The sequence below is a fragment of the Ursus maritimus genome, unplaced genomic scaffold (assembly GCF_017311325.1).
Source record: "Ursus maritimus isolate PB19 unplaced genomic scaffold, ASM1731132v1 scaffold_23, whole genome shotgun sequence".
Taxonomy (NCBI): domain Eukaryota; kingdom Metazoa; phylum Chordata; class Mammalia; order Carnivora; family Ursidae; genus Ursus; species Ursus maritimus.
In genome coordinates, this window is record NW_024424786.1 from 36,834,890 (window position 1) to 36,846,719 (window position 11,830).

The 11,830-nt window shown below is 59.4% G+C and overlaps 1 protein-coding gene across 2 annotated transcripts in view; it reads left to right on the forward strand.

Moving 5' to 3' along the window:
* Positions 1 to 11,823, forward strand: part of TMEM132A (transmembrane protein 132A) — an 11,988-nt gene extending 165 nt beyond the window's left edge. Inside the window, exons 2-11 of one of the 2 annotated variants that reach the window (XM_040639177.1) lie at positions 2,405 to 2,619; positions 2,861 to 3,079; positions 3,837 to 4,168; positions 5,500 to 5,649; positions 6,636 to 6,834; positions 6,927 to 7,070; positions 8,579 to 8,781; positions 9,510 to 9,792; positions 10,164 to 10,355; positions 10,770 to 11,823. In XM_040639177.1, the coding sequence (XP_040495111.1) occupies positions 2,405 to 2,619; positions 2,861 to 3,079; positions 3,837 to 4,168; positions 5,500 to 5,649; positions 6,636 to 6,834; positions 6,927 to 7,070; positions 8,579 to 8,781; positions 9,510 to 9,792; positions 10,164 to 10,355; positions 10,770 to 11,813 (2,981 nt within the window). In that variant the 3' untranslated portion in view covers positions 11,814 to 11,823. The remainder of the gene's footprint in view (positions 1 to 2,404; positions 2,620 to 2,860; positions 3,080 to 3,836; positions 4,169 to 5,499; positions 5,650 to 6,635; positions 6,835 to 6,926; positions 7,071 to 8,578; positions 8,782 to 9,509; positions 9,793 to 10,163; positions 10,356 to 10,769) is intronic. The other variant, XM_040639178.1, reaches the window with a different exon arrangement.
* The last annotated feature ends 7 nt before the right edge of the window (positions 11,824 to 11,830 follow it).

Sequence of the window (11,830 nt, forward strand, 5' to 3'; positions counted from 1 at the left end):
GGTGGGCGGGGCGAGGGGCGGCTGGGGCCCGGCGGGGGCCGGGCTGAAGGGATGCGGCGAGCCGGGAGCTGCGGGTTCTCGGATTGAGCCCGGAGCCGGGTCGCCCCGCAGCGTGCCCTGAGGACCGGAGGTCTCACCCCCCAGATCTTCCCTCCAGCCGCGCTCCTCTGTTGCTTCCCTCACTTCCAGAACCCGGCAACTCTTCCCGATCCAGGACCAGCCAGGTCCCGGGCTCTCACCGCTAGCCCCCACGCCTTCCGCGAGCTCCCCCTCCCGCCCGGGCATTTAACCCGGCTGCCCCTGGCCCAGGCGCACCAGCTCCCTAATCTGCGATCCACAGAGCAGCACCCAAGTGGCTCCTAGCCTGCCCCCCCCCCACTCACCCACCATCGACCCAGCCCCCACGGGCATGGGAGGCAGCCCTTTTGCCTGGAACCTTAGAGGTGCGCAGTCGCCCTCCCTCTGCCCCAAGGAGAAATCTGACCTTGGAGTCTCCGGGGGATTGCCCCATCCGTGCCTTCCTGAATTCTGTGGGGATCCCCGTCATTGGAGGAAGGGGCAGCGATTCCTCTGTGCCCAGGGTGGGGGTCCGACTGCCCTTGGCAGGGCTGTGGCTGCTAGGTGGATGACACCACAGAACGGGGAGGGGGGTGTTGGGGAAGGGTGGGGGATAATGAGGCATTCTCTAGCCCCCTCACCTTTAGGGCGAGAGCTGAGCTCTGGGTGCTGGGAGTCCGTGGGAGTCAGGCTTTAGGGCATCTGGTAATTATCCAAGCAGTAGAACCGGAGGAGGACGGGAGGTCAGGGGCTGCCCCCAGGAAGCCATAGTCACTCACCTGTTACACTTGGGAGCAGGATGTGTGGAGCCTCTCAGACACAAGCTCATTGGTGGGGAGGGCCTTGAAGGAGGTTGAAACCTTCACGTCCCCCAGCCCAGGATGGGGCAGAGAGAGAGCTGGCTCTAGGGCTGCTTTCAGCCACCTGCTCCCCTCCCCATGGGACCCAGCAGGAGCCCTGATAACCTCTTATACAGAGAGATGAGGGAAGCCTTGTCACATCCATTATTCAGTAGCAATAACCCCTCCTCCAGACTGCCCGCCACACTTGACCAAAGCCCTCCCCTGTTCACAGTTGTCACTAAACGCTCACTCTACAGGTGAGGACTCAGGCTCCACGAGATGTTGAATGACTGGCCCCAGCTTTGTTGAGGGAGAATTAAGACGTAAACGCAGTCCTCCAGGCTCACAGAACATCCTCTCCAGGGAGAGCTGCCCCGTTTGGGGAATTCAGGAATGAGTAGAACAAGCTCCCCTGTCGATAGACAGGAAGACAATCAATTCAGATGAGGCAACTAGGGGACTGGTGGGAAGGCCAGCAATCAAGAAGGGCTTCCTTAAGGAGGCAACATGACTTTAAGGGCTGTGGGAGAGACCCAGAGTCCAGGGAGTGAAGCTGGACATGCTTACCCTTGCCAACAGCGTCGGGAGGTGAGGCAGGGTATCCCCCTGGGTATAATGCCTGAGCTCTGACTCCAGCTTCACCTCTCTCCTGCTGCGGGACCCCAGGCAAGTCCCTTAACCTCAGCCTCAACTTCTACGTCCCCAAGATGGAATTAATAGCAAGAGAAGCTAGTTCTCAGAGTTATTACATAAGTTAAAGAGTTAATACATGTAAAACGTCTTACACAGTAGTCTGCATATAGTTAGTGTTCGAAAGTGTTTATTATTACTAGGGCTAGCTAATAGTTGGTGCAAACCAAGTATGGTCTTAGAGGTCCTTTGCTGTTCTACTCATTGAATATTTTGGCTCTCTCCCCAGGCTTATGGTCCCCCCCCCCAACCCCAATCCCACTTTTGGTACCCAGTTGGGACAGGGAAAAAGGGAGCAAGTTTAGGAAACCAATGTGGGCTTGCCATGGTGATAATAGTGGGAGAAAGGGTGGGTCTCCCGGCAAGTCTGGCCAAGGACCCGGCGACAGAGAAAGGTTCTCTGCTTCTACAAAGCTCACTTCATCACCATCTATCTGCACAGACCCTGTCTGGAGAAAACTGTGCCCCACAGATGCCTCGATACGAGAGGCGAGTGGGTAGAGGGCAGGAATGGGGAGAGACGTTGAGAAGGTTCTCTTCAGGGGAGGAAGGCCCGAGTCTATGGAAGGTAGAAGAAGGAAAGGTTTGGAAGCTGGCATCCAGCCCAGGATGTACATTCAAATCCTGGTCCTGCCATGTGCCACCTCCCGCCTCCCCATCTGTGAAATGGAACGCCTTCCTCTTCGTCCTGGGGGGATGGGACATTTCTAACCTTTTCTTCCTCCACTGCCCACCCCCACTGTGCCCCAGGCTGGAGCTCAGTTCAGCCCTGGCCAGCTCTGGAGCTGTCATCATCTCTACCCCTTCTCCTTCAGTGGGCTGTGACCAGGACCCCCTGGACCCCGTCTACCTGCCCGCAGCCCTGGAGCTCCTTGATGCCCCTGAATACTTCCGTGTGCAGCAAGTGGGCCGCTATCCACCCGCCAACTCCTCTCTGGGCTCCCGATCTGAGACCTTTCTGCTCCTGCAGCCGTGGCCCAGGGCCCAGCCACTTCTCCGGGCCTCCTACCCACCCTTTGCCACTCAGCAGGTAAGGAGAGAGCACCAGCGACTGACTCCCAGGCTAACAGGACTCAGAGCCGAGGTCTGCTTGTGCCTGGCTCAGAGGTCTCCCCCAGCCCCAGCTGTGCTCCACGTTTTCCAGAGGGGAAACTGAGGCCTGTAAATGTTCTCTCCTGCCACACGGGGCCTGGAAGCCTGGTGTCCCATCTTTCCAGATCTTGCTTCCCCCCAACCTCCTGCTTTGTTGAGCACCCCCATTCTCCCTCCAGGTGGTCCCGCCACGAGTCACTGAGCCCCACCAACGGCCAGTGCCGTGGGATGTGCGGGCTGTGTCGGTGGAAGCCGCCGTGACCCCGGCGGAGCCCCATGCCCGAGTCCTCTTCCACCTCAAAGGGCAGGATTGGCCGCCAGGGCCTGGCAGCCTGCCCTGCGCCCGGCTCCACGCCACACACCCTGCAGGCACTGCTCACCGAGCCTGCCACTTCCAGGTGAGTGGGCAGGCCCTACCTAGGCCGGCCCTACCTGCTGTGCCAGCCCGAGGGTAGTCCCGGGGCAGGGAAGAAAGGGCTTACCGCTTCTGGGTGGTTCGGGAGTCCCAGACAAGCTGACTCCGTTCCTGCTCTGCCAGCTTTCATGGGGACCCTTTGAAAGGGTTATTTAGGGCCCCTTAGGAAGTCAGTCCATTGTATATGACTTTGGGCAAGTAGCTTAATTTTTGTGGGACTCAGCTTCCCCATCTATAAAATGGGGTAATAATAATTCCTACCGCATATGGAGCTGGAATAAGGAATAAATGAAATGAATGCAGTAGCTTTTAGCATGATGCCAATGCCTGGCGTGGAGTAATCCCTCAGCAAGTGTCAGCGTTATTGTTAGTATTACTTTTATAATCTCAAGTGGCACTGTTTTGAAATCGAGCACAGGAATCCACCAGTGAGCGGTATTTTGCAGGCTTTGGGATTCTTTGAAGGCTGAGGTGTAGTCAGGGTGGTCCTGGGGCATCGTTAGGGGGAGGCATGGGGATTGGCTCGCTTTGGAATGAGACTGTTCCCCAAAGTCGAAGTGTGGCTTTTGGACAAGTTCGGAGACCCAGCCCCGGTCATGTCACTCATTGTGTCACCTGGGACATGTCTCTGGCCCGTGCTGGTCCTGCCTTTCATGGACCCCTCCTGCTCTGCGTTTCCTGCCGTGGGTGCTGGAACCCCATCTCCTGCTGCACCAACGATGCCCGTTGTGTGTTTGCAGCCCTCCCTAGGCGCCTGCGTGGTGGAGCTGGAGTTTCCCTCCCACTGGTTCTCCCAGGGCTCCACCACGCGGGCCGAGCTGGCCTACACGCTGGAGCCCGCAGCCGAGGGCCCTGGGGGCTGCGGCCCCGGCGGAGAGGAGGACCCCAAGGAACAGGCCCTTCCGGTGGGTGGCGTGGAGCTGCGCCCAGCAGACCCCCCGCAGTACCAGGAGGTGCCCCTGGACGAGGCGGTGACTCTGAGGGTGCCTGATGTGCCCGTGCGGCCCGGCCAGGTCTTCAGTGCCACCCTTCTGCTTCGGCACAACTTCACAGCCAGTGTCCTGACCCTGCGGTGAGTCCTGGGCTCCTGGGGGTGGGGGGGTGGGGTTGGAGGCAGGAACCTCTGCGGGAAGACTGGGCGGGTGCCTTTTCCTTTTGGGGTCCTTACTGGAATCCTTGATCTCTGCAAACACGGGCCCACCACACTCCCTCCAGGTCAGGCAAGTCCTGGCCACGGGCATAGCCCTGAACTTGGAATCAGAAGCGGGAAGCTCCCCTTCCCCTGGCACCTCCCTGAGACTCCCTGCCCAGTGGGGCTAACATTGCCTGCTGCACAGGGCAGCTGTGAGGCTCCAGGGAGGGAAAACAGGAGAGGGCTTAGAAATTGCCAAGTGCAGTGCCTGGGGGTGCTTAATGCTCTAATGCCCCAGGACCGGTGTTTGCTCCAGTCAAGTTCATCTGCATGTTCTCCTGCCTGGTCCCTGGCTGCAGGTCCCTGACCTCTGGACAGAGCCCGCTCCTCCCCACAGGAAGGCCCTCCTTTTTGTGTCCCACCCTTCAGGAAGTTCTCCCAAAGTAGGCCCCCAACCCAATTCCACTGACAAGGATTTGTAGAGTATGACTCGCCTCTCCCACCTTTGGGTTTGTGTGTGTGTCCTGTCCCTGTGTGTCTCAGGCGCCTGTCCTGTCCCCCTGTCTCTCACACCCCCCTATGCCTACTCGCACACTCATTAGATCTTTCCCAGACACTTGAAGCATGCCCAGCCCTGTGTCTCCACTCTAGGGTTACAGAGAGGAGCAAGGCCGGGTCCCCATCTGGTGCTAAGGGGCCCCAGTGCTAGGGAAAGGAGCTGTACAGCAGGCACTGGATTATATGCTCGGGGAGGTACGGGGTGTGGTGGGGGCCTGGGTGAGGGCTGGAGGAGAGGGGAAATTCATTCTGCACAGGAAAAGCCTTCTAAAGGAAGCGGTATTTGAGTTGCTGGAGGCTTGAAGAATGAGCAGATGATAAAAGGAAGGGCAGGCCGGGCTGAAGGCACAGCCCGAGCCAAGACTCAGAGGCGTCAATGAGCTGTGTGTGCGGGAAGAATGTTCTTTGTAGCTGAAGCAGAGTGATGGAGGGGTGTCTCAGCTAAAGACGAACTAGACCAGATCCTGCAGGGCCTCGATGCCAGGATTAGACCTGACCCTGTGGGCGGTGGGTCTTTGAGTTGGGGAGGGCTGTGTGACCTGACCTGCACTGAGATGGGGTCCTTCTGGATCGGAGGGTGCTGAAGCAGAAGAGTCAGCCTGGAGGTGGGGAGGCCAGACAGCAGGCCGATGCCTTTCGCCCCTGTGTCCCTCCTCATTCAGTCCCTAGTTCAGCACCCACCTTGACACACAGGGCCTATGTCCTCTCCCCAGGATCAAGGTGAAGAAGGGGCTGCACGTGACGGCTGCCCGCCCAGCCCAGCCCAGCCTCTGGACGGCCAAGCTGGACCGCTTCAAGGGCTCCAAGCACCACACAACCGTCATCACGTGCCACCGCGTGGGACCCCCAGGGCCAGACTCTAGGTAGGTAACTCCTTTCCCCGGGGGGCAGAGAAAGGAGTGAGCAGACGTGAGCAGGCACAGAAAACTCCTTCAAGGAAATAGCACAAAGCAGACATTGATTCATTCGGTTACCATTTATCCATCCCCAGGTGCATGGCAGGTACAGCGAGTGTCTGTGAGTCTCGCTCCAGGTGAGGCCAGCCTATCCTGGCTACTCAGGGACAGCCCTCACAGCCACCACCCTGCCTCCCGCGGGCACCAGATGGGTCCCTTTTTCTGAGCCATTCATATTTCAGAAACAGCTCAGCTGCAGTTAACCTTTATGAACTCTTATTTATGCTCTGAGCCTGGGCCAAGGCCACGAGTGTCGCAGCTCCAGTTGGAGTTCTGGTTCTGACACTTGTGGATGAATAACCATGGGCAAGCTGGTTAACTTCCCCCAATACCCCCCCGCCCCCGACCAGAGACTCAGTTTCCTCACCCGTAAAGTGGGGATAATAATACACCCCCTAGGGTTTGTGAAAATAAAATACTATATAGCAAGCACCCAGCCAGGGCTTGATCAAAGGAGCCCGCGAGAGTTATGATTCAGGGGGTTGAGGGCCAGTCCTGGGGCTTTGAAGTGACTCTTGCTCCTGGGTAGAAATTGACCCCAGGTATTTTTGCCCGCCCCCCATGGCTGTGGAGGGTGGAAGTCTGAGTGGAGGGGGACTAGGAAGGCAGAAGGGCAAGCAGGCTTTCCAGGGGGGTGGTGAAGTGGCTACATGGATCTTCTAGAGGCCAAGGGTGTGTAAGGGCTGGGGCTCTGGAGCCGGGGCGCTCGAGTTTAATCCCAGCCCTGCCACCTTTCACTCTGTAACTTTGGGCAGGTTATGTGACTTCTGTTCCTCCGTTTTCTCCCCTGCAAATTGGGGGTTATCATAAGACCCAGCTCACGAATCTAGGAAATGCTGACAATAGCGCCTGGCCACTAGTAAGCACTCAGTCCCTCTCTCTCTTCTGACCAGCAGCCCCCTCGAACTATCTGAGTTCCTATGGGTGGACTTTTTGGTGGAGAATGGCACGAGTGGGGGCGTGGCGGTCACTCGCCCTGTCACGTGGCAGCTGGAGTACGCAGGCCAGGCCCCCGAGGCAGAGAAGGACAAAATGGTGTGGGAGATCCTGGTGTCGGAGCGGGACATAAGAGCCCTTGTTCCACTGGCCAAGGTAAGGAGTCTTCACCTGTGCCTGGCCAGGCATGCGGCCGAGCGAGGCGAAGAGCTGGGGGCTGAGCTCCTCCTGCACCCCCCACCCCCCAGGCTGAGGAGCTGGTGAACACGGCTCCATTGACTGGAGAGCCGCGGCGTGTGCCCGTGCGCCTGGTCACCGTGGACAGCGGGGGGGCTCTGGTGGAGGTGACAGAGCAGATCGGCTGTGAGTCGGCCAACACACAGGTCCTGCAGGTGAGTGGCACGTGCCAGCCCCGCGTGAGTATGTGCACGTGCGCACAGGGATGCACGGACCCCTTCCCCGCTCAGGTCCCCGAGAGAACAGCTTCTTCTTGACACCAGAAACCTCGTGGGGGGACCCACAGGTTCAACTTCGCTTATCGCCACCACCTCTCTCCACAGTCGGGTGGGAGCTGTGCCAGCTTAGGCACATCCCCGTCCTTTACTGTGTTGACAAATGAACTGACGTGGGAGAGTCAAGAGCATATACTCTGGGGCATGTGACGGGCTCAGTGAATAGGGCATGTGACTCTTGCTCTCAGGGTCACGAGTTCAAGCCACACATTGGACATAGAGCTAGAGCCTACTAAAAAAAAAAAAAGCATGTATGTTGGGACCCACAAATTTTAGTTTGAAACCCAACTTTATTTAGCTGTGTGATCATGGACGAGTCTCTTCACCTCTCTGAGCCTTGGTTTTCTAAGCTTTAATATGGGAATATCATAGACTGTTGTAAGATTTAAAAGCACCCAGGGGTGCCTGCGTGGTTTAGTCGGCGAAGCATCCACCTCTTGATTTTGGCTCATGTCATGATCTCAGGGTTAGGAGATTGAGCCCCACGTCTGGCTCCATGCTGGGCATGGAGCCTGCTTAAGATTCTCCCTTTCCTTCTCTCCCTCCCCTACTCCCTTCCTCTCTTAAAAGAAAAAAAATGAATTAAAAGCATCGTAAGACATTCGACCAGCAGAGAGCAGGAGCCGAAGCAACGGCAGCTTTTAATACAATGTAATACTTATGGGGTGCTGAAATGATAATTATTAGAGCATTGTCATGATCCATGAGATTAAAAGGGGGGGAGCAGGTCAACTTTCTCCATTTGAAGTTCTAAGAGGGGAAGCCCAGAGCCTGCATTTCCTAAATCCTGGCTGCCTGACTGGAAAAGGTGTCTTGCCACTTATGATGGCGCTCTGTCCCTGTGTGAGTGGTTCCCTCCTGAGGGCTCTCGAGTGGGTAGATCTGTCTGGCCTCTGCCCACCTCCCTGTAGTCAGTTGCGAGGTGTCCAGCACAAAAGTCAGATAACGAGGAGCCAAATGTGTGGGTTTGAACTCTCCACTACCAGGAGAGCGATGTTGTTGGACGTAAATAGCCAGTTTCCCCACCTGAGCCCCAGGTGAACTTGGAATGGCTGGTTCCTCCAGAATGGATCTTGGATGCATGGTGAAACTTTTTTTTTAAAGATTTTATTTATTTGAGAGAGAGGGAGCACGAGCGGGATAGACGGGCAAAGGGAGAGGGAGAAGGGAGCCATGCCGTGCTCGATCTCAGGACCTGAGACCATGACCTGAGCCAAAGGCAGACTGAGCCACCCAGGTGCCCCTTGGTGAAATCTTCTTACTCTTAAGACCTGCCAGTAAAATGCAGAACGAATTTCAGCCCTGCCCCTAATGGTGAGGGCTCAGGGCAGCCCCCTGTGTTCCATACCTGTCTTCCAAGGCTTAGCCCAGCTCCTGCCCTCCCACAGGTGTCCGAGACCTGTGATGCTGTGTTTGTGTCTGGCAAGGAGAGCCGGGGGGCCCGCGGGGTGCGGGTGGACTTCTGGTGGCGCCGGCTGAGGGCCGCGCTGCGGCTGACGGTGTGGGCCCCGCTGCTGCCCCTGCGCATCGAGCTGACCGACGCCACCCTGGAGCAGGTCCGAGGCTGGAGGGTCCCTGGCCCAGCTGAAGGGTGAGTGGAGGCCTTAGCAAAGTCGCTCTGGGACCCAAGAGGTGGTGCGGGGAACACGGCCGTGGGCTCAGGCTGGGGTCTAAAAAACTGCCCCATTGCTTCCGGTTCCTCCTACCCACCTGCTTGTCACCACCCAGCCTCTGGCCACTTTATTTGTAAACGCTGACCTGCACACTCCCTCTCCCCCTTGCATGCCGCGCTTCTCCCAAGTGCAGATCACTTCCTAATTCCTGGATAGCCTGATTCTTCTTGCTTGTTTCTGCCCACCGCCTTCACTCTCCTCCCTGAGAAAGTAAGACCTTGAAGGCGAGGGGTTTTGTCTGTTCTGTTCACTGCTGCGTCCTCAAAGCCTAAGGTGGCACCTAGCTCAGTAAATATCGAGAAAGTCCCACCAGAGCCCAAGGGTGAGGTGGCCTCAGGAATCTGAGCGAGGCCCTCCAGACAGTGAGCTCGCCAAGGTCTCCCCGTTGGAGAGGGTCTCCCTGCTTCCCCAAGAGCCAAGAATTCAGGTGAAGCGATAGAGGAGGGCCAGAGCAGCTGGATAGACTGGCATAGGCACGAATTAGGAACGGAGCAGTGGTGCCATGCCAACACGCAGAGGGGCAGAAGTTTGAAGAATGCGTGCCCCTCGGGAAGCTGAGTCTCCAGGGGGCGGGGCCTTCAGCGACTGGGGGCGGAGCCCGAGCTGACGCCCCGCCCCCTGGCCTGTCCGTCTCGGCCCCCCCCAGGGTGCCAGAACCCGAGGCTGCGGCGCTGGCGGAGGAGGCAGCGGAGCGGCGAGCCCGAGGCTGCCGCCTGCAGTACCAGCGAGCCGGCGTGCGCTTCCTTGTCCCCTTCGCGGCCCACCCGCTGGACGGCGGCCGCCGCCTCACCCACCTGCTCGGCCCCGACTGGCTGCTGGACGTGTCCCACCTCGTGGCGCCGCACGCACGCGTGCAGGACCCACGCGTCGCCTCGCTGGAGGGCGGCCGCGTCCTGGTGGGCCGGGAGCCTGGCGTCACCTCTATCGAGGTGGGTAGACCTCCTAAGGGCGTAGGTGGCCCTCAGAATGTTCATGGGCAAGTGTGAAGAGTGTCAGAACGGGCCCAGGGTGTACCAGGGCAGGTACGAGCCCAGTGGAATTGGAGATTGGGTGAGACTAGGATGGCCCGTGTAATGGGGACACCCTCAAAGCATGAAGGGCTGGGGTTGGGTATGTGGGACCCAGGTCTTGAGAGAGAAGGGGAACTGTTCCCTAGGCATGGGATTGGGGTCCTTGTGTGTATAGGTCGTATGGAGTGCAAAGGGTGGGGAAAAGCAGCACGTGCGATGATGGGGCTCAGAGGGGAGAGGCTGTCTGTGTACCTGCCCCCCCATAACTTGCAGCTCCCTCTCACCCTCAGGTGCGTTCCCCACTGTCTGACTCCATTCTGGGGGAGCAGGCATTGGCCGTGACGGATGACAAGGTCTCGGTGCTGGAGCTGCGGGTGCAGCCGGTGATGGGCATCTCACTGGCCCTGAGCCGGGGCACTGCCCACCCCGGGGAGGTCACAGCCACATGCTGGGCACAGTCAGCCTTTCCCGCCCCAAAGCAGGTGACAGCCGGGAGTCAGGGGGATGAGGTCAACATCTCCAGGTGGGGGCTAATGACAGGGGGATGGGAAGCACCTGGACCCCTCACCGTAGGGTTTTCAGAATGAGGACTGACTGCCCTGTGAGGTAGTGAGCTCTCTGCGGCTGGAGGTGATCAAGCACTGGCTGGCTGGAGTGTGGCAGTGGGAGGTTGGTTAGATGGCTCTGAGGACCCTCCCGATGATTCAGACCCCAGGGCTGAGTGGCAGACAGGTGATTGACGCACGTCCCCTCTCTCCCTGTGTTTTGTCCATCTGCCCGTGTCTGTTTTCTCTCTGATCTCTCCTCCTCCGTGTGGCCTGTCTCTGTGGGAGTGGTCTCTGTGTGCATGCGTGCGTGCCCTCGCATGTCTCTGCCTGTGTCCGTGTACCCCACAGGAGGTGGCCCTCTCCCTTTGGCTGTCCTTCTCTGACCACACCCTGGCCCCTGCTGAGCTCTACGACCACCATGACCTGGGACTGTCTGTCTCAGCTGAGGAGCCCGGTGCCGTCCTGCCAGCCGAGGAGCGGGGTGCCCAGCTCGGGGTGGTGGTGAGTGGGGCGGGTGCCGAGGGGCTGCCCCTGCACGTGGCTCTGCACCCGCCTGAGCCCTGCCGCCGGGGCCGCCACCGTGTGCCCCTGGCCTCTGGCACTGCCTGGCTAGGGCTGCCCCCTGCTCCCACCCTGGCCCCTGCCCTCCCATCCACCCCTGCCCGGAGCTCACCGGCCACGGAGGCCAGCATGGGTGGTAAACGATGGGAGGCAGGTGGTGTTGGGGGGAGTGGGGGTGTGAGGGGCAAGTTTGAGCGGGCAGAGGAGGAGGCTGGGAAGGAGGCAGAGGCTGGAGAGGAGGAGGAGGAGGAGGAAGAGGAGGAGATGGTCCCCGCCCCTCAGCGGGTCACCGACCTAGAGCTGGGCATGTATGCTCTGCTGGGCATCTTCTGTCTGGCCATCCTCATCTTCCTGGTCAATGGTGTGGTCTTCGTGCTGCGCTACCAGCGCAAGGAGCCCCCCGACAGTGCCACCGACCCCGCCTCCCCCCAGCCGCACAACTGGGTCTGGCTGGGCACTGACCAGGAGGAACTGAGCCGCCAGCTGGACCGGCAGTCCCCTGGCCTGCCCAAGGGGGAGGGGGGCTGCCCCTGCGAGACTGGGGGCAGAGGGGAGGCCTTGACCGTGGCCCAGGCACCCGCGGGGGGCACCACCAGCTCCTCGAGCACCCTGGCCCGGAAGGAGGCCGGGGGGCGGCGAAAGCGTGTGGAGTTCGTGACGTTTGCGCCAGCCCCCCCGGCCCAGCTGTCTGAGGAACCTGTAGGGGCCCCTGCCGTGCAGTCCATCCTGGTGGCGGGCGAGGAGGACATCCGCTGGGTGTGTGAGGACATGGGACTGAAGGACCCCGAGGAGCTGCGCAGCTACATGGAGAGGATCCGGGGCAGCTCCTGACCCTCCCCGGCCTGCCT